Source organism: Crocodylus siamensis, chromosome 14 (genome assembly GCF_052110815.1).
Source record: "Crocodylus siamensis isolate JL-2025a chromosome 14, ASM5211081v1, whole genome shotgun sequence".
Lineage (NCBI taxonomy): Eukaryota > Metazoa > Chordata > Crocodylia > Crocodylidae > Crocodylus > Crocodylus siamensis.
The window spans coordinates 27043616-27069132 of record NC_143408.1 but is presented as its reverse complement, the minus strand read 5'-3'; the positions used below and the strand labels follow the sequence as shown (position 1 = coordinate 27069132).

Sequence of the window (25517 nt, the reverse complement as noted above, 5' to 3'; positions counted from 1 at the left end):
AGCTTTAGTTGCAGTTTTCCCTTTATTTCCAGGGCTTTATTACTTTGTCTGATTTTGTTTTGGGTTTTTTGTTTGTTTAACCCTGGAGCATATTTGTTTCCTTTGAATTGGTCTCAGAATATACTTTCTCTATCCCTTTTATGTTAGATTCACCAAGTAAGTCTCTCTTCATCTTCCTTCATGCTTTCCAATCACTATAGTCACAGCCTTTTCTTTAGATCCCCCCCCCCCGCCCACCACCACAGAAAGCAGGTATACAAGGTGGGGAGAGTCCAGCTGAGGGCAATGAAAATGGTTGTGGGGCTGGGAGGCAGGCCTGGTGAGGAGAGACTGGGGGAACTGGGCTGATTGAGTCTGCAGAAGAGGAGACTGAGCTGGGATTGAATAGCAGCCTTCAGCTCCCTGCAGGGGGGCTGCAAAGAGGATGGGGCTGGGCTGGTCTCAGTGGGGGCAGATGACAGGACAAGGAGAGGAGCAATGGGCTCCAGTTGCAGCAAGAGAGGTTTAAGTTGGATATTAGGAAAAACTTTGTCAGAGGAGGGTGGTGAAGCACTGGAACAGATTACCTAGAGAGGTGGTGGAGTCTCCATCCTTGGAGGTTTTTTAGCCCCAGCTAGACAAAGCCTCTCCTGGGATGATGTAGTTGGGGCTGGTCCTGCTTGGAGCAGGGGGTTGGACTAGACGTGTCCTCCTGAGGTTGCTTTCCAACCCTAATTTTTCATCTATTTCATAGATTATTTTTTTTAGGGTCAGAAGGGACCTCAGTAGATCATCGAGTCTGACCCCTGGCCCTGGGCAGGAAAGAGTGCTGGGGTCAGATGATTTTCTATGATTGCAAGCAATAGTTTATGTGCTTTCCCAATTTCTTAGTGACGTACAAAAGTACCATGACCATGGTTTAGACCCTGAACCCAGAAAGATCCTTTAGAAGGATTACGTGGTAAATGTCTTCTGCAGCCAGTCACCAAGGCATCTGTCAAGGGTTGCATTTTAATTCTGGTCTCCCCAGTTTGCTCCAACCCTTTTAATCCACTGTGGGCTAGAAGGGAACAGGGCTTTACGGGCAGTCAAGTCAACTCTTCTGCACCACAGAACTGCTTGCATGCCTGCTCTTAGCACATGCACTCCAGGTAGCTTTGCCTCCAATAAACAAGGGACACCTTACTCAGCAGTAAATTGAAGCTAAACTTCAGTAAGAGTGCACGTGCATGTCAGCTGGGTTGGGGGAAAGTCCCAACCATTTTTCCTGAGTGATAAGTTATTTGGATGCTCATGTCCTGAGAGACCTTTTAGAGACCACTGCGATCTTCATCAGTTCACAAGACTCTGTGGCAAAAAACGGGACTCGGAGGCCCTGGTAATGTGTGGCCGTATGCAACGTAAAAGAGAGAAATGGGCAAGATAAAATGAGAAGTTGATCAGTATAAGAGATTTCCACTAGAAATATATATGTAATCTTGGGTAAGAAGGGGGCAGAGTAATTAGACTGCTATATAAGTAGCAGGGTTAGATTTGGGAGGGGGGGCGGTGATGGCACCAACTCTAAACCCCGCAGTATGCCATAAAGGATAAACACCTGGACTTCTTTTATTTTTAATGTACCACAGAGATGCCATTTGACCCTGATTTAAATTAATTTTATTCATAGATTAAAATACTTGGAAACGAATCCATGCGGCCTTTCCAGATACTGCTTTGGAACGGGTAGGCTGTGTTCTGAACTAATGGGATTAGATACTGTGGCTTGAAGGGCATCGAATGATGTCCCTATGAAGTCTACAGAACTGTACAATTCAACATTTGATGTAGCAATTAAGGGTCTAAAACTGTCCAAAGAATTTTGCTTGGCTCAGAAATAACTTTTGTGTTCAAATTGAAATGTGTCCCTATAAAACCCGATCAAATGCATTTAAATATTTCACATATCTGCCACGTAAAGGTTGTTTTTTGGGTTTTTTTCTGAGAGTCATGGTGGGTCAGGATTATTGTACATTCAGATCAGGCTTTACTATCTCATTTCTGGCCAGAATTTAAAAAAAAAAAAAAAGAAAAAAAAGAAAAACACACCCAAGAATAATGGTGTCCATCATTGCATTGATGGGAGATTCTCAAGACATTGGCTTGCAGTGAAGTGAAGCACCAAAATGCAGTTTGTTTCAAGAAAATTTTGGAGAAAATGGAGGTAGCTGCAGCCCTGGAGGTGCACCCCACTTTTTAAAGAGGGCCCTCAGCCAGTTACCAGTATGGCTAAAAGCATAGACCCGTGGAAGAGAGGTGGTTTCAAAGGCAAAGAAAGCATCTTGAAGAAGCAGATGCGTTCACTAAAGCTCATTTTATTTTAAAGAAAATAAATAAACCAGAAAAAGATGCAGTTTAAGCCAGAGCTTTGTCCTTGACTAATTGAATTTGTCCCTAAACAATAGTTAACTTGAACTTTTTAGGTAATTGATACTTAATTGAAATTTTGAAGAGGTGAGCGATGAATGGAATTTCAGCATTCACGCTGGATTATCTGCATTTCTCGTCTCGTTTACATTACTTCCTTGTGATTTTGATATTTTCTTTACTTTGTTTCTAATAACAAATGCCCCATGAGAATGAGACAATTGACCTTAATTGTTGTCAAGGAGATATTATTATGATCTATATGAAAATGTGCAGTTAGTTGATAAAATTCAAAGTAACCGGTTGTTATAGCCTGCTATCTGAATGCATACTTAAACTATTGTGAAACTGCATCGTATTTACCGTATAGAACCTAATGACTCCAAAGGAGCCATTACAGTCTATTATGTGGTTTACATATTTAAAGTGTTCATAGTAGTAAGCTTTTGGAATTTAAAACTAATCAGACGTACCCGCGTAGTGCACATCTAAGCAGGAAGAGATTTTTAACTTGGTATTAGATAGCTCAACAGGAACTCGTATATTATCTGATACTGAAGCTTCGTGTGCATTCCATTTGTGAATAATTAAATTTAATTGAATAAAATGTATCCAACGTTAATATAAATCAGATTTTTTTGTGGTTATTCCAAACTTGGTATGAGCATCGTTGCTAATTATTAGACAATATCTAAAGATTTCCATTATCAAGCGTGTTTCTCTTCCCTCTCTCAAACTTCCCCCTGTGATTCTGCTCAGGGAATATACCATTGATTTCTACCTTCCTTCCCCCCCCTCTGTAATTTTTCTTTCTGTTGCAATACGTTGTCGGTGCTGCGAGCCCAATTAATCTATTGAAATTAAACACACTTTAAAATATTTATCTACCACCAGTAAATATTTTTGCAAGTAATTTCCTGAAATGTTAGGCAGGAAGCTGGAAGAGGAGGCTGCTCTTTCACATAGTATGTTTTATTTATTTATTTTTTATCTCTAAGCTTTATAATCTGCTTGATTCACATTAATAATCTTTTTGGCCTATTATATGGGACTGAACATGCATAGAGATAACTGAAAGAGCTCACTTGTACTGTCTGGTGCTTTTAGTTTAACAACGAGGATAGGGGTCAATGGGGTAAGAAGAGCTTTGCAAACAGTGGTCAGGCTTGGGAGGCTTTTGAGTCAAAATAAATACTCAAATATTCATGAAGGTTGAGACACTAGCTGTTTCGGAAAATGAAGAGCACGCTGTGCCCATCATTTAACCCCATGCCTAGAGAAGAAGAAACACCCCCTCGAGACCTGTCTTCATGCCAGCTTGGACCCAGATGCTGGACTTCCAAGGAAATCAGTCGACTGTTTTAATGGAGCGACATGCCATCATCAAAAGCTTCAGTGGCTTGAACTTCAAATAATTTATTTCTAAATTACTTTTACTGTAATTCTTATTAATTCAAATAGGTTTCTGACTTGATATAGAACTCGGCAAATGCAAGGAACAGTTTAATGAATTGAAAGATAGGATTGAGTCTTTTAAAGTAAATGTAAAAAATATGCTGACAATAATTACTTAGATGGAAATCAAATCTTAATAGCTTTGTTAATGATTTGTAGCGAACGCTGTGTTTATAAGAAATATGGAGAACGTATCCGGCTGAATTTTCTGCTGGACTCTTATTTAAATAAGTTTGATAGAAATTTTGATAACGTTTAGTTTTCTGGCTGCTAGTCCCCCACGGTACCTCTTGCTGCTTCTGTATTGGCAGCAACCTGTGGTTGGGGGAACTTGAGCTATTGTTGAATTCCTCATTTTTTTTTAATACGACGTGTCTAGTTGAATACATCCATAAAACACTTTTTTTGATTCGCACAGAAAAACCTGTCAGAATATGGCTGTTATGCCAGCATGGAGTTGATCTTTAAGATGCCTGTACTCTTGTGAAACCAGAGTGAGCACATTCAGATATTTTAGGGGCTGAAAGGGGCCTTACAAGATCATTGAGTCCAGCCCCCTGCACTGGGGCTGGAAAGAGCTTTGTTAGAAGTTGATTTATGATTCAGTAGTTGTGATTTATTAGTATTATAATGATCACGATCATCATTATTATCATTATTATTTATGGCGAAGTCATTACTTACAATACAGCGTGCACCAACAGACTGCATTTGCACAGCCTGGTCACTCATCTATTGCTACGAAGGGAGGGGGATGTTTGCCCGATGCCCTGTTGCAGTAAGAGAAGTTGAGAGAGATCTGATTCCCTGAAGGTTGAGCACGAGGACATGCACAGAGCTATATTGTTAGTATTTTCACAGTCTCTTGCCACGATTTCCCCTGTAGCCAGTGTTTTCATAGATGTTAGGGACATAAGGAATCTCAATAGATCATCGAGTCCGACCCCCTGCATAGGCAGGGAAGAGGGCTGGGGTCAGATGTTAAGCCCCCTTCCCTGGGGTTTTTGGGTGCTCAAAGGGTATCAGTTGGGGCCCGTGTCATAAATGCATCTGTCTTTTCTACGGAAAAGTGAAGTGATTGAATTTGTGGGGAAACTCTGTAGTTGAAGGACCCTTGAAGACACTGTTGGCACAAACCGGTCTTCTGCTTGCAGTCGGGGAGAGGGATATGAGTGTGGTCTCCTTGTGCAGGCTCCTACCACCTGGAGGAAACACAGAAATGCCTCTTGCTTGCTCTTCAAAACTCTCATAATCAGCCTTAGGGTCACACCTCCGTCATGGGGATTTTCTTTATATTGGTTGATGATTATAATTTTATCGGTGAGTGTGAGCAACAGTTGATCAGCCTGTTAAAATGTGCATTTTTCTTGGGGGAAGTAGCGGTAAATGGTAATGAGCAAAATATACAACTTTATTTTGAAATAAATAAATAAATGGTATCCCTGTGTTTGTTGTTAGCTCCTGTTAAACGTCGGCGCTCAGAAATACCGACGCTGTTGCAAGGCTTCATCAAAGGCTTGTGTATCACCATCGTGACTAATGTTCAACTTGGACTCTGTAGGCCTAGCTCTGTCTTTATGTATCTGCGGTCATTAGCTACCTCGATGCCTTCCCGATGCTGATGACTCCTCTGGCACCTCCCATGTCCACCTCCGGTTCAGTTCTGTTAATTTTATAGTCATTAACCAGATGCCCACATGCCTTGCCTTTTTCCATCATTAAATTTAATTCAACACAACTCACCAGTCAAAGGTTCAGAATTTCTCCCAGTCTGCGTGTTTGCTTTTATCAACAAGTGAAAACCATTTCCAGTTGGGCCTTTTGTCCGTAATGGTTTTGTAGTCTGAAAGCAGACAGGATCGAAGTAGTGACCCAAAGGGGCTTCAATTAGTGTTTCTCTTTTGGGTACTAATCCTCTCAAGTTCTGTTTTGTGTCTTTTTTTTTGTATTATTGTTTTACCTGTTAGCTGCTGCTCTCACTTGTTTCAGGAGTCCTTCATCTTATTTTGTGACCTGGCAGAATCCACATCAATTATGAGGCAAATCAGAATTAGGATGCAAGGTTTAGGTTTTTTGTTTTTTCCTCCCAATTGTTTCTCTGCATTCTTTAAAACCCGAACCCAGATATCATGGCATGAGTCTCACACGTTGCCTTCAGTTCATTAAAGAGAGAGGTTTTGTGCAGCTGACTTGTAAATGATTGCCAGACTCACAGAAAGTAATTGCATAGAATATTTTTCTTCCATCTCTGGACTTCCACCGCATCACCTCCTGATTAAACGTAGTAAGTAAAAAGCATCTCACAAAAATAAGTGCACCTCTGATAATCAGAGGACAGATTGCTCAATCTGGTTTTTTTTAAGCAAATTGCTTTGGTTGGAAAAATCTACCAAGTCAGAATTTGCAGCATTTCGTCGTGGGCCCTGATGCTAATAGGTTAAACGCTAATTTCACTTCCTCTGATCTGAGCGTTTGCCTGCCTCTTCTAATGCAAGGGGGGTAGCCTTTTGCTTATTCACAAAACACGCTTTTTGTTTAAACTTCATTAAGCCGCTCTGGTATCTTAGCTCTGTCGCAGCATAATCTGGATTCTGCTTTGCCCTTTTACTGCATGCTTTAACTCTGGTTTCTTCAAACCAGATGGAGAGCTTTGTTTATTAACAGGCTAACAGAGGGGGTGCGAGTTCAGCGACTTGGTAAATGCCCACCATGGAAATAAACCTGTTCTCCTGAGGCTAAGTGTGCTGAGTATTACAGAAAGAGCCGAGTAGTAAACAAGGTGTTTGATATTCAGTACAGTTTCTCCCTTGTCTTGATGTGCGTAATTGGGTCCTGGGCAAATTGCAGGGGAAAAAAAAAAATGTACCCAATGTACAAGAGCTCATTTGGATAAAAGTCTATTCTCCAGAACAAAGCAGTGGATGCTCAGGCAGTGATGGCTATTGCCCACCAGCAAAATGAGACCCTCACCCAACGCTGATGAAACTTGAAATAAATACCCCGGTGTTGAGCAGCTTGTTGCTATGCCTGGTTGGGTTTTCGGTAAGCCTGCTTGCAGGAGAGAAGCCTGTCCCCAGGCACAGAGGTACTTCCAGAACGGATACAGGCAATTCCTCCTGCACTAAGAGGCCGGCATCCCGGTGAAACCACAGCCTGTTGAGGAGTATATCAATCTGCATCTGAAACACCCACGCTTCACGGGAAGGAAATGGTGTTGATTGCCGGTGGGTGGGATTTCCTGGGGGGGAGGGTCACTTTGGGGGTCCTCGATGTTTGTTTGCTGCAGAGTCGTACATCTGCGTTGGTGCAGTTTTTTCACGGCACAAGAAATCTGGTGGCACCGGTGGCGTGCGTTGCATTCACTGGGGGCTTGGGAGTAACTGGTCCTTGGAGTCCAGCACTGAGAGCCGTGCAGGAGGAGCCCTCGCTGATGAAGACCTGGGGCTGTAGAGCCTCCACTCCTAGGCCTTCATAAGTTTCATAGACGTTAGGGCTGGAAGGGACCTCGAAGATCATCGAGTCCAGCCCCCTGCCCCAGGGGCAGGAAGTCAACAGGGGTCACAGGACCCCAGCAAGATAAGCAGCCAAGCATTTTTTGAATAAGTCCAGAGTAGAGAGGGTGAAGGATGAAAGGGAGAGAGGAGCAGTGGGGAAAAAACCCCGGTCAGACCCCTTTCAGCCCCTATGTGACACACAATACCGGGCAAGCTGGACGTATGATCTGATCCAGGAAACGGTCGTTCTTACGTTCAGACTAAAACTTGCACCTCAGTGAAAGGGATTTCTTCTTTCCAAGAGGTCCAGCTCCTTAGGGCATCCTGTAGCCAGTGCTCCTCCTTCAGCTAAGGGCGATTTCCCTTAGACCCGGGCAGGAGACTCTTTTCTCGTCCCATAAATATTTCTGAAACTTCAAACAGCTTTCCCATTCTTCATCATCTTCTTCAGCATGAGACCTTTCAAACGTTTTAATGAAAAATTAAACCAGACTCTCGCCACCCCGCAATTTGCTACAGATTCTGGCTGAGGGCATCGGCAGACATGACAATTGAATTGATATCAAAGGATACTGATAGAAGCCGTTAAGTTATAACCGTAGCAATACAGGTGCAGCAGAAGCACTGCAACTTTAACCCTTCTTTATTCGGCATCAAAGGCAGGATGATTCAGCTAAGCTATATCAGCACAGGATCCTGTGGATACAACAGCTGGATCGTAACAGCTGGTGCAGGCTCCCTCCAAGTCAGTGCCCTAATTACCAAGCTGTTCTGGAGGTGTGAGGTGGGTTGCTAATTTTGACCACGAATTCTGCCCTGTCCCTAGCAAATCTTTCTCCGTAGGTTTTATCAAAACTGCTCGTCCCACGAAGAGCTTCGGCCTTGGCAAATTGACAGGTTCAAATGAGAAAATGTTTTATTGACAACTTCCTAACTAGCTCTACTTACTAATTGTTTGTTGCTGGGAAAATAGCAAGCATGCCAATGACTTCCCCTCTGTTTTGAAGGTGCTGTAACCATTTGATGGCTAGCGATGGGCAGCTCTTTGACTCGTGAATACGAGCGTTTTGGTTGCCAGGGGGAATTTTTAGCTTTCCATCTAGAACTAGACATACCGCTGTTGTTCTACTAGTCTCTTGCTTACCAACAGCAAGGCGAGCATAAGCATCTGCTTCCACATGAATATAGAGATCTTTTGTGAGGCTCACAAACGATGGGATAAGTATAGTTTGGGCGTAAATGGAGTTGCCTAAAGGGATTAATTTCATAGTAATTAGATTACAATTTAGAATATATGTAGAACACCACCCATGCAGATTGGAACAATAGAAGTTGTGCTGCAGAGATTGATTGGGCTTTAAAATGAATTAACTTGTTAACAGATTGTAGTTATTTAACTTTTATACATATAAGCTGGGTTTTGTTTAGAAGATCCTGAATGTCCTGCAGTTCTCTTTGCATGTACTTTTTTAGTTATCCATAGGTTTAGAAGACAAAAGTTTGGCAAGGGTTTTTGTTTTGTTTTTTTTCAGCCAAGAATTGTGAATACACATGTCTGCCCCGTATCTGAGCATGCTGAGGCGATGCTTTTAGTAGGTGCCTTAGTCGCCCGTACACTTCTCCAGTTTGGAAATGATCCGGTCTCCACTGTGCACAGAACTGGGGCAGGAACTGTATTTCTAATAATATACACCTCTGCCCATCATCATCCTTCCCCGCCATCCCAAGACGCATCTTATGTGTAGATACCATCTTGGTAGGTAGATGTTTCAGGAAACCGGTTTGTCTGGCAGCCTTTGCTCTTTTCTGGGGAGGAAAGAAAGGGATGGATGGGATATGAGAGCCTTTCCGATGAAATGCTTCTTGGTCCTTGCCGTCATGAATTTTTGTTCGCTATAGTAAAAAGGGTCCCTCCATTTCTCTCCTTAAGCTCATCTTTAACATCCTGTAATCTCCAGTACTCGGTTCTCTTGATCAAGCACGCCCAACCTTGGATGAGCTGAAGGCTGGGCTCCAGGTTTCCTGCATCTTTGGAGGCTGTTTACAGGGTCAGCTGTTTGCCTTGTTATGCTAACATCGAGGTCTTTAGATCTGTACCTTTGCTTAGTTCATGGCCCTTAGGTTTGGTATCAAACTCCTCCAGTCCCACAGGAGTTTGGTCCCGGACGACCATTTCCTGGATGAGGGTCACTGGACTAGTCTGGAGCATCGATCCTTTGCTGCGCTGTGCTTGGAGTTGCAATTCACTTGCATGAAGCCATGCTTCGGTCACATGCATAGCAGCCAGACCTACGTGTGGGAGGGATCTGGCCCCTTTTTTAGCCAAGTAATTGCTACATTTCCATTCTGCGCGCCGCCAACCACTCCCAGGTACTCCAGGTTGATGTAGTGGTGTTCAAGCCGGTCAAAAGGAGCATCCTCATTTTTTTTTATCCCTAGGGTATCCATCCCCATTTCCAACGTCGCCACGTAGGCAACTGCATATATGGAGGGCGACTGAACAATGTGTTGGCTAAGTTAAGTAAGTCTCGTTGCATGTGCCGTGGATTGCGCCTGCCTTGCGTTGTTGACCGAAACTCCTAACAGGCTTTCAGACTTCACCCATCTTCTCCCTCCACACCCCGCTGTTCCTGCGGGATGAAGCTTATGCCTGTGGAAGGCAAGTGCAGCAACGGTAATACATGGGGTTGAGGAAGGCATAGCCATGGATGTGCTGCTGCAGGCTGGCTGTGGCCATGGATGCTGAGCCAGCAGCCTCCTGCAGTCACCACGAGATGGGGGATGATGTGCATTGATAAAGCAGCCCCCTGGCATTTGTTCCTCTGTTCCTGCTCTGTTGGAAGGACTCCAGCAAAAGCTGCTGACACGACTTCAAACCTCAGCACTAGTTAGCGTTTGCTTTCTTTTTTCAGGTGGTGGACAGAACCTGGTTACAGAGGATGTGACGGTAGTGGAGGGAGATGTGGCCACCATCAGCTGTCGAGTCAAAAACAGCGATGACTCAGTGATTCAGCTACTGAATCCCAACAGACAGACCATTTACTTCCGAGATTTCAGGCGTAAGTCCCATCCCCGTGCTATTCGGTAACAACTTTCCCCCACTTCCCTTGCACTCTATATAAAGAGATGGCTAAGGGTTTTTTCCCCCCTCTAAATTTAATGTTAGACGCTTAAAGTTTAGTCGATTCTGTAGAGGGTAGATGAAACAGGCAATCATAATCTTTCTCCTTAATGGAAACCTTGATGGTCCCTTTTAAAAGTCAGACTGTCTTACTTTGCAATAGGAATTGATTGTAGTAATTCAGGGTGAATTGCAATTGAACACCAAATATTTAGCTGACACAAACCAATTGAATAGGGTAAAGCAGGGAGAGTGCAATGTTCTCAGAAGTAATATGTTTGGTTTGAAGGCTAGAATTTTCAAGACAATAAGTTTCTTTAAAGCCAAAACAAAAACCCTTGTCTTTGTGGTACTCGCTGAACGATGCTGTCTGTTTTCTGCTGCGACAAAACCCCAGCGAAGGCTAATAGTTGGAAAGAAAGCATTTAAATTGCCCGAACCTAATGCGTGTTGTTGGGCCTGGCTGGGATGGGCAAAGACCCAGCTGCATTAAATAAGCACTACCAAAAGAAAGGGCCATTCCTTGGATTGATTCCCACTCCCCCACACACCCTGTATTGTAGCAACATGTATTGGACCCTCATCCGGACCCAGTGGTGCTATATATTTCACAAGGACTTACTATAAGAGAATACTTCTCTCCAAAGCACTAGAAGAGCTTTTGGTTTGTAGTGGCTGCAGTATTTGCTGTCATAAGAATTTGGGCAGTTAGCACTTGCACAAGGAAACCCAAATCTTGCATTGGCCTTTCCCTCCATGTTTTCTCTTTCAAGCCATTCCTGGTCCAGCCTCCAAGCTTGCAGTCTGCTTACAGTCATGAAATGGCTCCCTGAATTTTTATGACAGCCCATTTACCAGAACACCCCTATTTTTTCCAGCAAATGAATGATGTCCTAATCGCTGGTGTTTTGCAAGGTGCATTAGTCTGTATTGACTATTTATATTGATCTGTGAACACGAATAATGTTTAAACCTAGATTGAAATGCAAAAGGTAGCAGGAAAGCTGCGGTCAGAGCGCTTGGGAAATTTTGCTTAGATTCCTTTACGCCTTTTTTGGGCTTCCGGCTCGGCTGTGTTTCTGTGGGTGGGGGATGTACTATCTTTCGGATTCATCACCAGCGCTAACGATCTGTTTGCTCCACAGCGTTGAAGGACAGCAGGTTTCAGTTAGTGAATTTCTCCAACAGTGAACTCCGAGTGTCATTGACAAATGTCTCCGTTTCTGATGAAGGAAGATACTTCTGCCAGCTCTACACTGATCCTCCCCAGGAAATTTATACTACTATTACAGTGCTTGGTAAGAAATTCAGAGATGCTCACCACTAAATTCTGTCTTCGGTTAATGGGGAGTGTGTCTGAGTGAAGGGGAGGAGGAAAGGGAATTTATTATGCACTTCCCCAAACTATTTGGTAGCTGTTGTAGCCAGCAAAAGTTGCCGAAACTAGATCAGGCGGGTAAGGCTTTGCCGAAAGCTCGTAACCGTGCTATGGTTTTGGTAAGAAAACTATTTTTTTTTTTCTCTCACGTGCTCTTTCACTAATGATGATTGGATCTGCTCAGTCCTGGACAAGGTATGGAGAGTGGCAAGCAAAGATCAAAATATCTTCTCACGAGCCATTCACCACCTGGGATATCATAGCCTTTAATTGCTACTTAGGAATGCCTCCATCCATCTCCAGCACTTATCCGGTGATTATGTTCTGCCCGATTCTCTCTGAGCGGTATCCGGTGTGTAGAAGACCAGCGGGGTTTTGCTGCGTTTTGTTCCGGGCACGTTTTTGCTTAACAGAGTGAGTCCCACTCTTGTCTGTCACAGTCACTTAAATGCTGTCAGCTCCTCCATTTGTGCAATGCGAGATAATCCTCACCCTGCCTTACCGGGGCTCTGTGAGGATAAACCACATCCCCCAGCCGGCTCTCTTGAAAAAACTTCTGAGTTCACAATTGGTCTTTTGGAGCAAGTGTGAGTGCGGAGACCAGCCAGCAGCTTTGGGGAATGACACGCGCTGAAAGAGTGGAGACAGCCATGCCTGCTAGTAATCCTACACGCTGCCCTCCCAGGACCTTCTCCAGCCCATGTCTTTCCTCCTTAGGGCTGTAGAGCGGGTGTGTGCTGTCCGATTGCAGCAATAGCAGCAGAGGTTTGCAATGATGGTCCTCGATGGGTCCCATTCAGGGAGGATGGAAAGGGAAGAAGTATATTTGTGTAAAATTAGAGAATATATAAAATGTAAGGCCCCACAAAGTTGGATTCTTTTTTACTTGCCTAAAGTTCTAGTAAAGTCCACCAAGTTAATGATTATTTATTCTTCAATTTGAAAGCTCATAGCTCAGCTTCCCTGCATGGAGGCGTGCTGTGGTTTGAGGTCCTGCCTAGGACACCACCAGCATCATCATTCCTAGTATTTCCATCTCCATCTCCTTTGGCACCATGCAGTCGACTCCCTTCCCTTTTTATGTACTTCTGCCAGTCTGATCCTTCTGTGAGCGAGTGCCGGTGGTTATTGATGAACCAAAAAAATGTTTTTAAGTTATTTTTTTGCCAGTTAACATCCAGGACACCAACAGGGTACACATGATAGCTTTGACTCTCAAAAAAATTGGTGCTCCAGTTTCACCGTAGCCTGCAGCAATAGTGAAAGCAGTGGATTTTTTTTTTCTGTGGATGTTTAATGTGTTAATTTAATTTTCTTTCATTTGGGGTTACTTCGCAATTCCTCATAGTAAGATCCAGCAGCCTATGCATCTCTGTACCCAGAAATCAAGCTATCCCCACCGATCATATGTTCAACCTTTTTTTCTAAGATTATAATATAATGAAGAATAAAAGCATCTTTGTTGCTGTCTATGATGTTTTTTAAGAAAAGTGTTGTGTATATCCACAGCTGTTAAAGCTCTTGATATGTTGAAGACGTTCCTGCCTTTGCATGTTTATTAGTTGCTAAATGTATTCTGCACGGTCTTATACATAACTACGAGGTAAAGTGGTGGCTTTTGGTTAATTTTACCTACTCTGATATTATAGCCACCATTTTATCTTTTTTCTTACATGTATACAAATTTAGCACCCTTTGTTTGACACCTTCCATTTATTTTTGTGTTGGCATCACCATTTCCAGTGTTGAATGTTACTGTTTTCTATTGAGAAGTAACATTTTCACCAAGACAATCATACTGAGTTCTCTCTTTTCAGGCTATTTTTTGTGGTTTCAGAGCTTGCAGTACATATGCAGGTACAGGATTTATATAGCTACTGCTCAAAATAGCTAATACTGTTACAGCCATGCCTAAAGATTAGTGTTGGCTTTTAAGATCCTTTTAACAAGGGAACCTGAATCGTAGTGGAAGATCTTAAACTCAGATCTCACTCACTGATTAGTTGTAAGACTTTTTTTCCTTGTGTTTTAATGAGATTCACTTCTTCCTTAGTGGTTTTATGCTGTGGAAACAGTGTTTATAATTAGCCCTAATATGGGTCTCAAATTTATCAACAGCTTTCAGGTTTTAGTTCAGTTTTCTGGTATTCAGCTGAGAATGTAACTTCCTCTCGTATTTATGTGCATTCAGATGTATATAATTATTTAGCTTTCATTTAATTTCGTTCATTGCTAGAGATTTATTTGAAATAATACCTGTTTAATTGCCCCCTGTGTAAATACTGTTTGTGTTCAATAATACAGTAGCGTGCTAGGGTAGTTATTCTCCTTATAAATAAGTTCAAGGTTCAAGGCAAACCGTATTTTTCTATCTCCTATTCCAGAACCCTGTTTAAGAAAATAAAAATCATAGCGCTGTGTGTTTACCTTGGTGCGCAAGTTCACGGCAGATTGGTGCGAATCCTTATTTTACCAGGCGAAACAAAGGCAGAAGTGTGTATTTGTTCAAGTGAGGGAGATGAGATGACTGCCACATGGAGGAATGGGCATGACAGTCACAGATCTCTTTTTCTCATCACTAATAAACTTCCCTAAAGAAGGTAGCTGGTGTCAGTATATCCTTGGTTCTTCTTTCTAGGACCTCAGTTCCCATTACCACTGCCACTGTCGGAGACAGGGTCCTGGGCCAGTTGGTCTGACTCAGTGTGACACTTACGTTCACCTAGAAGATCCCATTTGGTACCTTAGGAGTGGCTTTAATGCTGTGCTCTCCTTATGTGCTTTGGGTGGTAGTCGCCGTGGGGCGCAGACCACCTTTCTCCCACGGCTGCAATCAGGAAGCAATATGGTGCTGTCTCTTGCTTTCCCTCCGTAGTTGTTTTTCTCTTCTTGGATACTTTCGTGTCTTCAGTGCTACTATATGTAAATTTATTCACGCTTCATTGGAACACTTACAGATTTCAAATCTATAGTCTGTTCTTAGACGAAAGCCACGAATGACTAATTAGTCTGCTTGATCATCAGGATGGTATTTATACATATTTGTTTGTTCTTCATCAGCTGAGAAATGTATTAGTCATATCTGAACCATACAATTCCTTAATCATAATGATCAGAACAAAAATGTTATCTTTGGAAGTCTCCTTGACTTACGACTCTGTTCCTTCTTGACTTTTGCATGTTGCCCGGTAAGGCCTGCATCTCCCTTTCTACCAACTCTTTCATGTAAAGAGATGATTGTCCCTATTTCAGCATCTTTAAGCTTGTTTCTGTCACATCCGTTGGTTGTATGCTACAGCAGTTGTTATCTCCCTTAGGTTCTAGCCGATTTCTAAATATTATTGGATTATTTCTCATTGATGATTACAGCCCTCTAGCTTTGAAGTTCACGAGAGGGTTGATCTATAGAGGATACTTACCTAGAGAGAGAGGAAAATTACCTTCCTGCAATTATTGCAATCTCACGGAAAAAAAGGAGCTGTCTCCAGATGCAAAGCTAGCTCTACTTCTTTGCCTTGTGGTTTATTTTGAAGGGAAAGGCACTGGCAGGTAAAGGCTGTGACATCCATTCTGGCCTATACTCAGTGGGGGTGGTTAAGAGCACTGAGTATACTTCTTTGCTGGCCAGCTTCAACCTTGTGAGCTTGAGGATTGAAGCTAAAGAGCACAGGAGAAGAAATTGCAACCCTTCAGAGGGTTAGGACTATAGGTAAGTAATGCACTTTTAAATGTCAGCCGCCTTCTTTCTCCTCATCACAGGCTGTCAAGAAACATGTACAAATGCTTTATTCTTTTTAACTCTGCATGCTGCTTTTTTATGTGATATCCAAACTGAGCAGTCTAAAAGAGCGGTCACCGTATATGGGATGATGCACAGTCGGGGGAGCAGGTAGAAGAAACACGAGTCAGGCAATGGTCAATGAAATGCAAAGTGAAGTTGCAACTCTGGAAATATTTAGTGTCAATATTAAGAACCCATGTTTTAAGGGAGTTGATAAATTAAGAGAACTGTTGATTTTTCACATCCAGCTTTCTCCCCCCCCCCCCCCCCCCCCCCCAAAAAAAAAAAATCCAGCTGTTTTCCAGCATTGAGCAGATTTTTAATAGGCTCTCAGAAATGCATCAGTTAATGCTCAAAATGTATTGACCTTGTTGTTCTGATTTGTATATTTTTCATTTTAGTCCCGCCACGCAATTTGATAATTGATATCCAGAAAGAAATTGCCGTCGAAGGAGAAGAGATTGAATTGAACTGCACTGCCATGGCCAGCAGACCAGCCACCACGATCAGATGGTTCAAAGGGAACAAGGAGCTAAGGGGTAGATTTTTCCTCTAAATCAGCTCAGTTTTACCAATAACACCCAGCAGTTGATTCAGACCTTCTAGATGCACCATTGTGTTTCTGTTTTTTCCCACCCCTGGTTAAAAAGTAGAGCAAGCTGTTTGAAACCCCAGGTCAGGAGCAGAATATGCTGATGGATTTAAATGACAATTGCATTTTAAGAGGGAAGGGTTGAATATCATTATGTCCATTACCCGCCTGCCAGAATCTGAGTTCAGTGTTCTGGATTTGCTCTTCAGCTGCTTGTGACCTTGCTGACTTCTAAAGCTGGGAAGGGAATTTGTTATGGTTGCTGCTGCTGCTAATGTAGCTTTCTGCCCTGTTTTAGGCATCACTGAGAGCATCAGCTCTCTGCCTTGTAAAGCTTTTCAGTTCACCTTTGCACAGCATTGTGTATGTGCTGAATATTCATATGCAATGAGTTTCTCCTGCTCTATAAAGTCTAATGCTTGTGGTGTTTGTACAAGGAAGTCACTGATGTTGATTGCACATGACACGCTGTTTGTCTAAGTCGGCATACGCGTGGATGCAAGGCTGGTTGGCATCACCTCTGCCCCACGTGAGACGCTCAGGGCTCCTTAACCGAAGTCAAACACGTAGCGTCAAATGTAACCCCCCTGCGAGGACAAGACAAAGTCCTCCATTCGAGGATGTACAACATCATCCTTTCCCTCCTACAGGCGTCTTAGCACAATGGCCCATGCTGAACGTATGCTGATAATAGCAGAATGCAAAGCTGCCACCACTTGTAGTAGTGTCCCACAGAGCCAGCTGCTTTCCAGCACCTGTTGTCATCTAAGCGAGGCATGGATCTTCAAATGGCCTTGCTTGGCTCTTCCCTTTCTAGAGGGCACAAGTACAGCAGTGATCAACCCTTTGTGCTTGACCCGTCTAGCGTCTTTATCGAGCTTGCTTGCATCAGCAATTGAATTCCAGCATCCCTGTATCTTTGAAGACTGCCAAACAAGTAGTAGCCTCTTGAAATACCACATCACCCTGCTGTTCCTTTGGCCGTATGGGTTTTTTAACAGAAATAGGGACTGCAATAGCTTTCTGTGTTTTTTATTTTGTGCAGTATGCACCTAGCAAAAAAACGAAGAACTTTTGCAGTTAGAAATCCTTTTCTATAGTCATAATGAGTTGTAGTTTCTGCAGCTCCCATCAGCCCTCTCCCCTGTTTAATTACATGTTCTACAGGAGCAGGCTTTTGTGTTTGAAAAAGGGGGTTGTTGCTCTCTTTACCATTTTTATCTGCATGACCTGAACGCTAAAAATGCCACCAGTGCATCGTAGCCGGTGGCAGTGACGTACAGTCAGCAGATACTTGCTCAGCATGGGTACAGCCCCTCTTGTCTCTCTGGTTCTTCCTGAGATTCCCTCCTTCCTGCTCTGCTTTTTATGAAGGAGCCCTGCTGCGTACCGCACGCCAGCCAGCTGCCCCGGTGTTTCCTGCGGGGTTTCTCAGTGTCACCATTGAAATGGTTTCATTTCTATCTTTCCTTACTTTGGTCTAGTTGGTCACTTTGTTGATGGAAAGTTGTGAGGGTTAAGGAGATGTGTGGCCCCAGTGATTTAGGAGCTCAGGAGTTTTAGGGAATTCTTAATTCACGTAGCAGTGCATTGTATATCTTGGCTTTCCATGGCCTGGTGGGAGGAGGATGGTTTTCCATGTGCATTTCTCCTGCTCAGATGCCATATAAAGGAAAAATGGAAGCCAGAGGCCTGTGTGTCATGTGTTGCATGGTGATATGAATGCACAAATAATGTGAAGTTAACATGGATATGCTCTCCCATGATTATTCTGCTCTTTCTCCCTCTCTCTCTCTGGCTCTCTCATCCTTTGGCAGGCAAGTCTGAAGTGGAGCAGTGGTCTGATATGTATACAGTGACCAGTCAACTGATGCTGAGAGTGGGACGGGAGGATGACGGCGTCCCTGTCATCTGTCTGGTGGATCACCCTGCTGTCAAGGATTTGCAGACCCAGCGCTACCTAGAAGTCATGTGTGAGTCCCAGTGATTTTTGTTCTTCCATTGTGTAAAGAGCCTCACTTCAAAAGACGTTAGAAACCATTAATTATGTAATTAGGTTTTATTACAGTGTACATAGCACTTATATCTTGTTGCCAAAATGTAGAAATCAAAGTATTGGGTATTGTTGAATGGATGAAACAATGGCTTTCCCTTGCCAGTTTGCTATAATTCCACAAACCTGGTTTTATTCTTGGAGAATATCTTGCTTTACCCAGATTTAGCACCGTGAAAGGTTGCTAGCTAGGCCTTATAATTATGTCACAGCAGATGAATTTGGAGTCCTCCCTTTTTTTTTTACCAGCGCATTTATTTCTTAAAACTTACACTGCGGTGCCACAATTTAAGATAACCGACTGCAATTCTTCATTGGTAAACAAATCGAGAGACACCTGCTCTGATGCAAGAGAGACTGTCGCGGTGTGTACAATGTGGTTTAAAAATCCAGTGGCATGCATAAGGTAAGTTAAGATTAGCCTGCCTTTGCCGGCTGATATTCCTGAAGTTTTAATGCTGCTGACTGCAATCAAGATAACAGCTAGGTAGAGCGTTTCGCTTGGCTCTTTATGAACTGCTATGCCGTTCATCACAGTTGATGTATACAGATAGGGAAAGGTACGCCTCTGAAAATACCTATGGGGCAACGCACGGCAGAGATAGCTGGTATTTTATTGGTGTAATGGAATACGGGTCCGTCCGCGTCGCTGCAGCGCCTCCACCATTGGATTGTGCTGCGTGAGACGGGGGCGGCGGGGCCCTGGCGCAAGAGAACAGCGAAGCGAGGAGGCTGCCGAGACGCCTCCCAAGCTTTCCTTTTGTAGTTCATCTCAAACATGCTATTGCAGACCCCGAGTAGGGGGATTGTGTTAATTTATTTCATCTACTTCATTATGTGGCTTCATTACGAGCATTCTGCTTACAATTCTCCTATCGCCGAAACTAGCGTGAAGTAATGTCTCTATAATGGGGAAAACAGAAATGATCAGATACTACCTAAATTGGCAGATACTAGATTTCTCGTGACTGTGCTAATGTGTAATTCATTTATGCAAACTTAATGTCCATTAACATTTCTTGTAGAGCTCCATTAGCTTTAATAATACATTAGCACCTTTGTGAGGCTTGATCAAATACTTAACCAAAAAAAAAAAAAATCCCATTTCTCAAATTATACAGAGAAATAGAAATCTTGCAGGGTTTTTTACTTGTTTATAAAGGGGTCAGGTTAGCTTAAGGCTCCCCGTTGGAAATTTCACTGCAGTGCTGACCTTTTGGTATGATCGAAATGGGTCACTTTTTTAAAAAGAGCACCTGAAGTATGGGGTGCAGGTTCCTTCTGCTTGTCTATTGAAAGAGAAAATAAATCCTTTCTGAATCCTTTCAGTTGCAGCTTTTAAAGGTCTCCATGCACAATGGCAACAAAGCACATGTAAACTATGGTTATCTGAAGGTCTCGGGGGACATCCAAAACCTTCAGATAAAGCGCTATAGACTTTATCTGCTGCAAAGGGTATTTTTTCACTTATCGCTAATTTTAGGCCTCTCTTTGGGTATCTCCAGGGGAAGGAGAGGTGTTAGTCGGAGCTTAACACTAGATTGTTGGAATGGACTTAATGCAGAGCTTTCTGGAAGGAGAAGGGGGCTAAATGTGAAGAGGTCTCGTGCACCAGCATGTTTGTCTTGACATTTGGTCCTGAACTCAACTTGGAGCTTGCAAGAGGCACCAGATGAACAGCCCCGCAGACCTGCGTTCCCTGGTTTGTTTGTTTTTATCGGCAGGACACAAATAGCTCAAGGAGCCACACATCCCCTCCTGTGCAGCCCCCTCCTTCCCCCCGTGCTGTACTTCTCCCCCTGGGCACAGTCGCCTGGGCTCCGTGGTGCATCCTTCCCAGCCAGTCGATTGACCGTGACCCCACTCCTGGTGGATGGAGAGGGGGCCATCAGAGGGAAACCGTTGCTAGTTGGTGCCACTCTGTCGTAGCTTTGGACTGGTGTCCACGCAGTGAGGGGTCTGCGGGCTGTTGCCTGTCCTTGGACTTGCTGTGCAATTTCTTTCTAACAACTTATTCTTGAAAACACCAGGGGCAGAGAATTGGTTGCAAGCCAAGGACCAAAACGCTCCCCAGGAGCAGTGCTGCACCCAGACTCCTGGCCACCCCAGGCAAACTTTTAGTATCGGACTCCCCTTTGCCAGAGAGGATGATTTTTGTTGCGAAAGTCTGTGGTATCAATGCTTTTAAATAGTGTCCTCAACTAATAACATTGCCAGTCATGTATAAACTTTTTTTTGCAATTTAATTTTTTTTCCCCATTTTCAGGCCCCCTTCTGTCCGGGCCCGAGGCGGCCACCCAGTATGCCCATATCTGTATCCAGGTCTGCCCAGGAGAGATTCCGCAAGGACCCCGGGGTTTTTTTAAGTGGGAATGCTGTGATATAGGCCTTTGGCAGAAAACGGGGCCAGTGTGAACTGCTTAGAGCAGAATCAGAACCACGAGCCACGGCTTGGGGACCCCGGTGCAGCTGCTGGTGCTGGCTTCCCTTGGTCTGGGGGTATTACTGACAACACAGAGTAGGTACAGGGGGGCTGGGCACCAAAGGGAATCTGCTGGGCACCATGCTGCCCTTCAGAGCGGGCTCCTGCAGGCACAGATCACACCATCACGCTGCTCGGGAGTGTTGTGTGGGTGCCACGGGGGGACCCAGGTTCTCTCCATGTGTTGTCAAAGCGTCTATCTGCACGCAGGAGGCTGCTTCTTAGCCATCCTGGAAGTGTTTGTTTGCCTCCACGTGTATCAGTTTCCCCATCTCAAACATGGGTGTAATGGTGCTCCCCTTCCTTGGCAAACCCCTGTGGAGCCCACAGATGGGGAGTCAATATAAGAGCTCATAGGTGTTATTCGGTAGGCGTCTCGTTGCTGGAACGTGAGAAGCCGTCTGGAATAGGCTGCAGCATGCAGTTCAGTGCTTTTGTCTGCCCCTTGGAGGGGGTCTGGGTAGGACAGGAGAGAAAGGCAGGCAGATGTGGCAAACAGGACCAGCAGAGGAGGCAGCGGGGAATCCACTTGTCATCATTGACTGACGCCTGGATCAGAGCTTCCATTGACACAGACCTTGCCCTTTGGAGAAATTATAATCCAAAAATCAGGCCTAATTGTCACATTCTCAATAGCTTTTTAGAGAAGGAATTTGCAATCAGAGCAGAGCAGCCCTTTAAATTGCTGTTCCATGCACTTTAGCTGACCACTTTGTTACCTCCAGATTTACAGAGCACCGGATCTCCAAACAAGTGGCAATTAACATTCCTTGATCGCACCGTGCCGAAGCCTGTGTTCCTCGGCTTGTGTTGCTGTGGCCACAGGCAGGCGTCCCTCAAGAGCGGCCCTTACAAAAAACCAGTAATGTCTTCTGGGGCCATTTCCAGCCTCCAAGGCGGAGGGTACCTGCCACCCCTAGAGCATCAGTGCCTGCCAATACCTGCCCGGGTCCAGGGTATCTTGGTGCACTTGGTATGTCAGAGTCAAGTCCGAATGTGTTGGGTGGTGGGACGAGGTAGGGGAAGAAGAACGGTGCTTTGTAAGGAAAGGAGCTAATTGTTGTTCGACTGGAATCCAGAATCTGTTGATACCTGGTAAGATTCGTTGGAGGAAAAAAACCCAGCAAAGCCAGGAGGAGGTTGGGGGAATTGCCATCCTACCTAAACAACGCAAAACAAGACCCACAAAAGGCACAAAAGCAAACACGTTCAGCGCAGCCTCTGTTTCTTGGAGGGCAGTCTTGAAAAAGAAAAAAGGGGAAAAAAAGCATTTTCAGGCACTGGATATTGTCCCACACAGTTTGTAATGATTTTCCAAGACTGATGCACTTGGGTTATTCCCTGCACAGTTCAGAGCAGCTGTGACATTGGCTTTCTGTTGTTCTCTTGGAAAGGAAACCAAACCACAGATTAACCAGCATGCGTGGTGCAAATTCCAGACATCAAAGAGAAGGCGAGTCTGGAGCAGCCATCAAAGGAAGCAGTTGCACAGAAATCAGAGTAACTTTCCCTGGTAAACAAGTTCTTCGTTTTCCCCTCAGACCGTAAATTATCCCCATACAATATCCATTGTGAAATTCTGGGGTTTTTGTTGTGTTTTTTTTTTTTAAATAGGTCCTTCCAGGTAGGATATTCTCAAGCCTCTCAACAAATTAGGAATTCATGTATCCCTCAAAGTAAAAAGCACTTGTGGTCCTAACTCACTCAGGTGCTTTCTAAAGTCCTATTTAAACTGGGTATCTAATTCCATTAGAAATGTGTTTTCAGATATATTTTTTTAGATCATGTTGCGTGTGAGAAATGGCATTTGGAAAATGTGCACCCCAGATCTGAGTCTGGAGAGGGCCATCTTTTGCTGAGTTTTAATTAAGATCCATTTGAGTGTTTTCTTGTGAGTTATTGTTCAAAGAAAATTACAGGCTTCAGAATTTTTTTCCCCTCCCTGAGTGTACCAGCAACTCCAAGAACTTTTTATAAAATGGCTTTCAGCCATACCACCTCGGGCCGCGCTTGCTCCAAATCCCCTCCCCTCTGGTGCCCCGGAAGGGGATAGTCAAGATAATCTGAGGCTGGCCCTTGCTTGCTAGAAGCACGCTTGCTTGTAACCACAGGATAGCAAAGGCATGATCCCTTCTCCAGTGGAGACAAGGCACTGTAGTTTTTACTTAGGGAGAAGCTAAATGAGGCCACCACGGCCAGGGGTGGGGTTTTGTGCCAGCTACCTACCTCCTGGCCAAAAGTGAAGGTGCTTTGTCTGGGCTTAGGCTTTCTCAGCAAGAGAAAGATCAAGCAGTCGTGATTTTGCTGATTAAAAAAAAATACCTCTGTGTCAGTGGAAATGCCAAAGCTTTGAGTGCTGCAGGAAATAGTGCTGATAGATTCAGGTGGTCTGCTGCAAATCTTGCCCCAGCCACCGTGATGCTGGGAGCCTATGCTAATGCAGCTGCCAGCCGTGCGAGAGGGCGAAAAGATACGGGATTGGTAGTTATGAAAAGCTCTGCGGCACTTTTCGGTAGAGTGGGCTTCCTGCTTTGGTCAGCCTTGCTTCTCTAATGAGCGAAAGAAAACTGATTTTCTCCCGGAGTGGAGCCCTTTGTATGCATTTCCCCACCTGTTGCAGAGCTGCACATGCATAGTGGCAGACAACAGGACTTCTGCTTCCCAGCTCCTGCAGCTGCCCTACAGAAGCTCAGAAACATGCTTCTTGCTAAGCTGCAAGCCCCTTAGTACCTGTATACCCCCTCCCCGCCCCACTGGCTCTTCATCTCTTCTTAGCCAAGAGGTAATAAGACTGTTACTCATTAGTTAAGCAAGACTTGTTCAATTGTTAACTTGTCCCGTCTGACTCGTCACAAGCATCCTGTTATGTGCTAAGATTATCCACTCCTTAAGCAATGCAATACCATTGCAGGCTTGCTGGGGTACCATAAAACTAGCAATAACCCAATAATAATAGGGCCATTGTATTATCAGGTATGAGCGGTTTTTTCATGAATCACGATCGATAGCCTCCCGCACTGCGAAGTATGCAAAGAAATTAGAACAGAATTGCAAGCAGTCAAGTAAACGGACAAAATAGGCAGCGGTGCCTTATTCTGGCCTCTGAAACCCAACGTGTTAACTGGTCCAACCAAAAGTTCGGAAAATGAGACTTGGTCATCCCCAGAGGGCGTTGAGAACGGTTTTCCTGCCATCAGCAAAACAGCGTGGGTTTTTTTTTACCACTCTTCCTTATGTCCTCCTTGTGGAGTGAGCCACTTCATTGCGAGTAAAGAGCAGCGAGATCTGGCCCTTTGTGAATTTTGGAGATAAATGCTGCTCTCTGAATGTGGAAAATACTATTAAAACGAAATCTCTGCAAACAAGCCTCTCATAATGTGAATTAAAACTTCTTGGCAATGCTTTTAGATGCCAAACCGAGTCTGACAAGTAAGTGCTGTGTACCCGGAGTCCAAGCAACACTTTCATGCTTGATTAATAGTCGCACTAGCAAATGCACGAGTGTGTGCCATGGACGGATATGCTACCATGCATCGTGTTGGTTCAGAAGTATCCAGTGGCTCTGTCTGCGGGAGCTCTCATGTGAATTCAGGTCATTCCACGAGGGTTGTTTGGGGAAGGGGGTTGTTAAGTATAATTTTAGAAAGGAAATGAAGCAACAAAATACATTAAAAGGCCATTAAGGAGTTGGATGGAGCCAGATACCCCGAGAACATTTTACATTCAGCCTTTGTGGCGCTTTCCTGTTTTCTTGTTGTGTAGCCTTGGAAAGGGAGGACGAAAGGAGAAGTCTTGACACCTGCCTTGTTGTAGCTTGTGGGTTTAAGTCCCAATTAATTGAACATGGGTCTTTGTCATGTCTGCAGGAGCATTTATAAAATATATATATATACCCATGGAAACCATTATGACCTCTGCTTGTTATTATGCCAGGAGACTTCTTTGTGCCCAATTATGTTAAAAATCAGGCGTGTGTGTGTGCTGTCGTACCTTCAGTAATCCTTGTTTCTGGTGAGTGCAAATATTAATTGCACAGTATGAGTGAAGTGATTAACATCAATGTAATTTATCATCGGGAGATTTCTAAACAAATAAATGAGTCGTTTTGTTTAGTGAGGTATTGACCCCTTCCGAATCCGTGATTTAAGGGGGGGGAGGGGGTGCGCGTGTTTTATTGTAAATATGAAAGACATCACGATCAGCCAAGTGTTCAGTTATTTGATTTTCTGGGGCATTAGCCGTTCTTGTTCGTGACATTTCCCAGTTGGGTTCCTGTTTGCAAGCTCATTAATAAGGTTTTCTCTGAGGAATGTTGTTGGGAATGAAGAACATAGAGTAGGGCCTGGACTTGAGGCTCAGCAAGCGCACAGCGGCAGCACGTAGTTAAATGTTTAAAATGGGAAATAATTATACACAACATCTTAGAGTTCAAAGACCTCTCCTCTCTCTGAGAACCAAGTTTTATGTTTTGAAGTAAAGAAATAAATAAAATGTTTTGGTATGCGCAGCCCCCAGAAACCAGGTAAGTAGCCATTTCTTTGAACGTGCATATGCTTCTGGTAGAGCTGCACTCCCGTTACGTTATGGTTGCCTGTAATAGGATGTCTAATTGATGGCAAAGGTTGTAGAGTTTACCATCTGAGGAAGTACCTCTAATAGCGTAACAAGCTGCTTAACGAGAACAGCGTGCTATACATTAAATAGAGGAGAACAATCTAAATAACATCAAGGTGGCCATGCACAGGCAAGCTAGGCATTCAGAGTAAAGGTTTGACA

At 43.9% G+C, this 25517-nt stretch overlaps 1 protein-coding gene across 5 annotated transcripts in view; it reads left to right on the top strand.

Moving 5' to 3' along the window:
- CADM1 (cell adhesion molecule 1) overlaps positions 1–25517 on the top strand; it is a 264050-nt gene that overhangs the window by 184723 nt on the left and 53810 nt on the right. For all 5 annotated transcript variants that reach the window (XM_090028087.1, XM_090028086.1, XM_090028085.1 and 2 more), the window contains exons 2-5: positions 10247–10393; positions 11601–11753; positions 16016–16153; positions 18024–18179. In XM_090028087.1, the coding sequence (XP_089884213.1) occupies positions 10247–10393; positions 11601–11753; positions 16016–16153; positions 18024–18179 (594 nt within the window). The remainder of the gene's footprint in view (positions 1–10246; positions 10394–11600; positions 11754–16015; positions 16154–18023; positions 18180–25517) is intronic.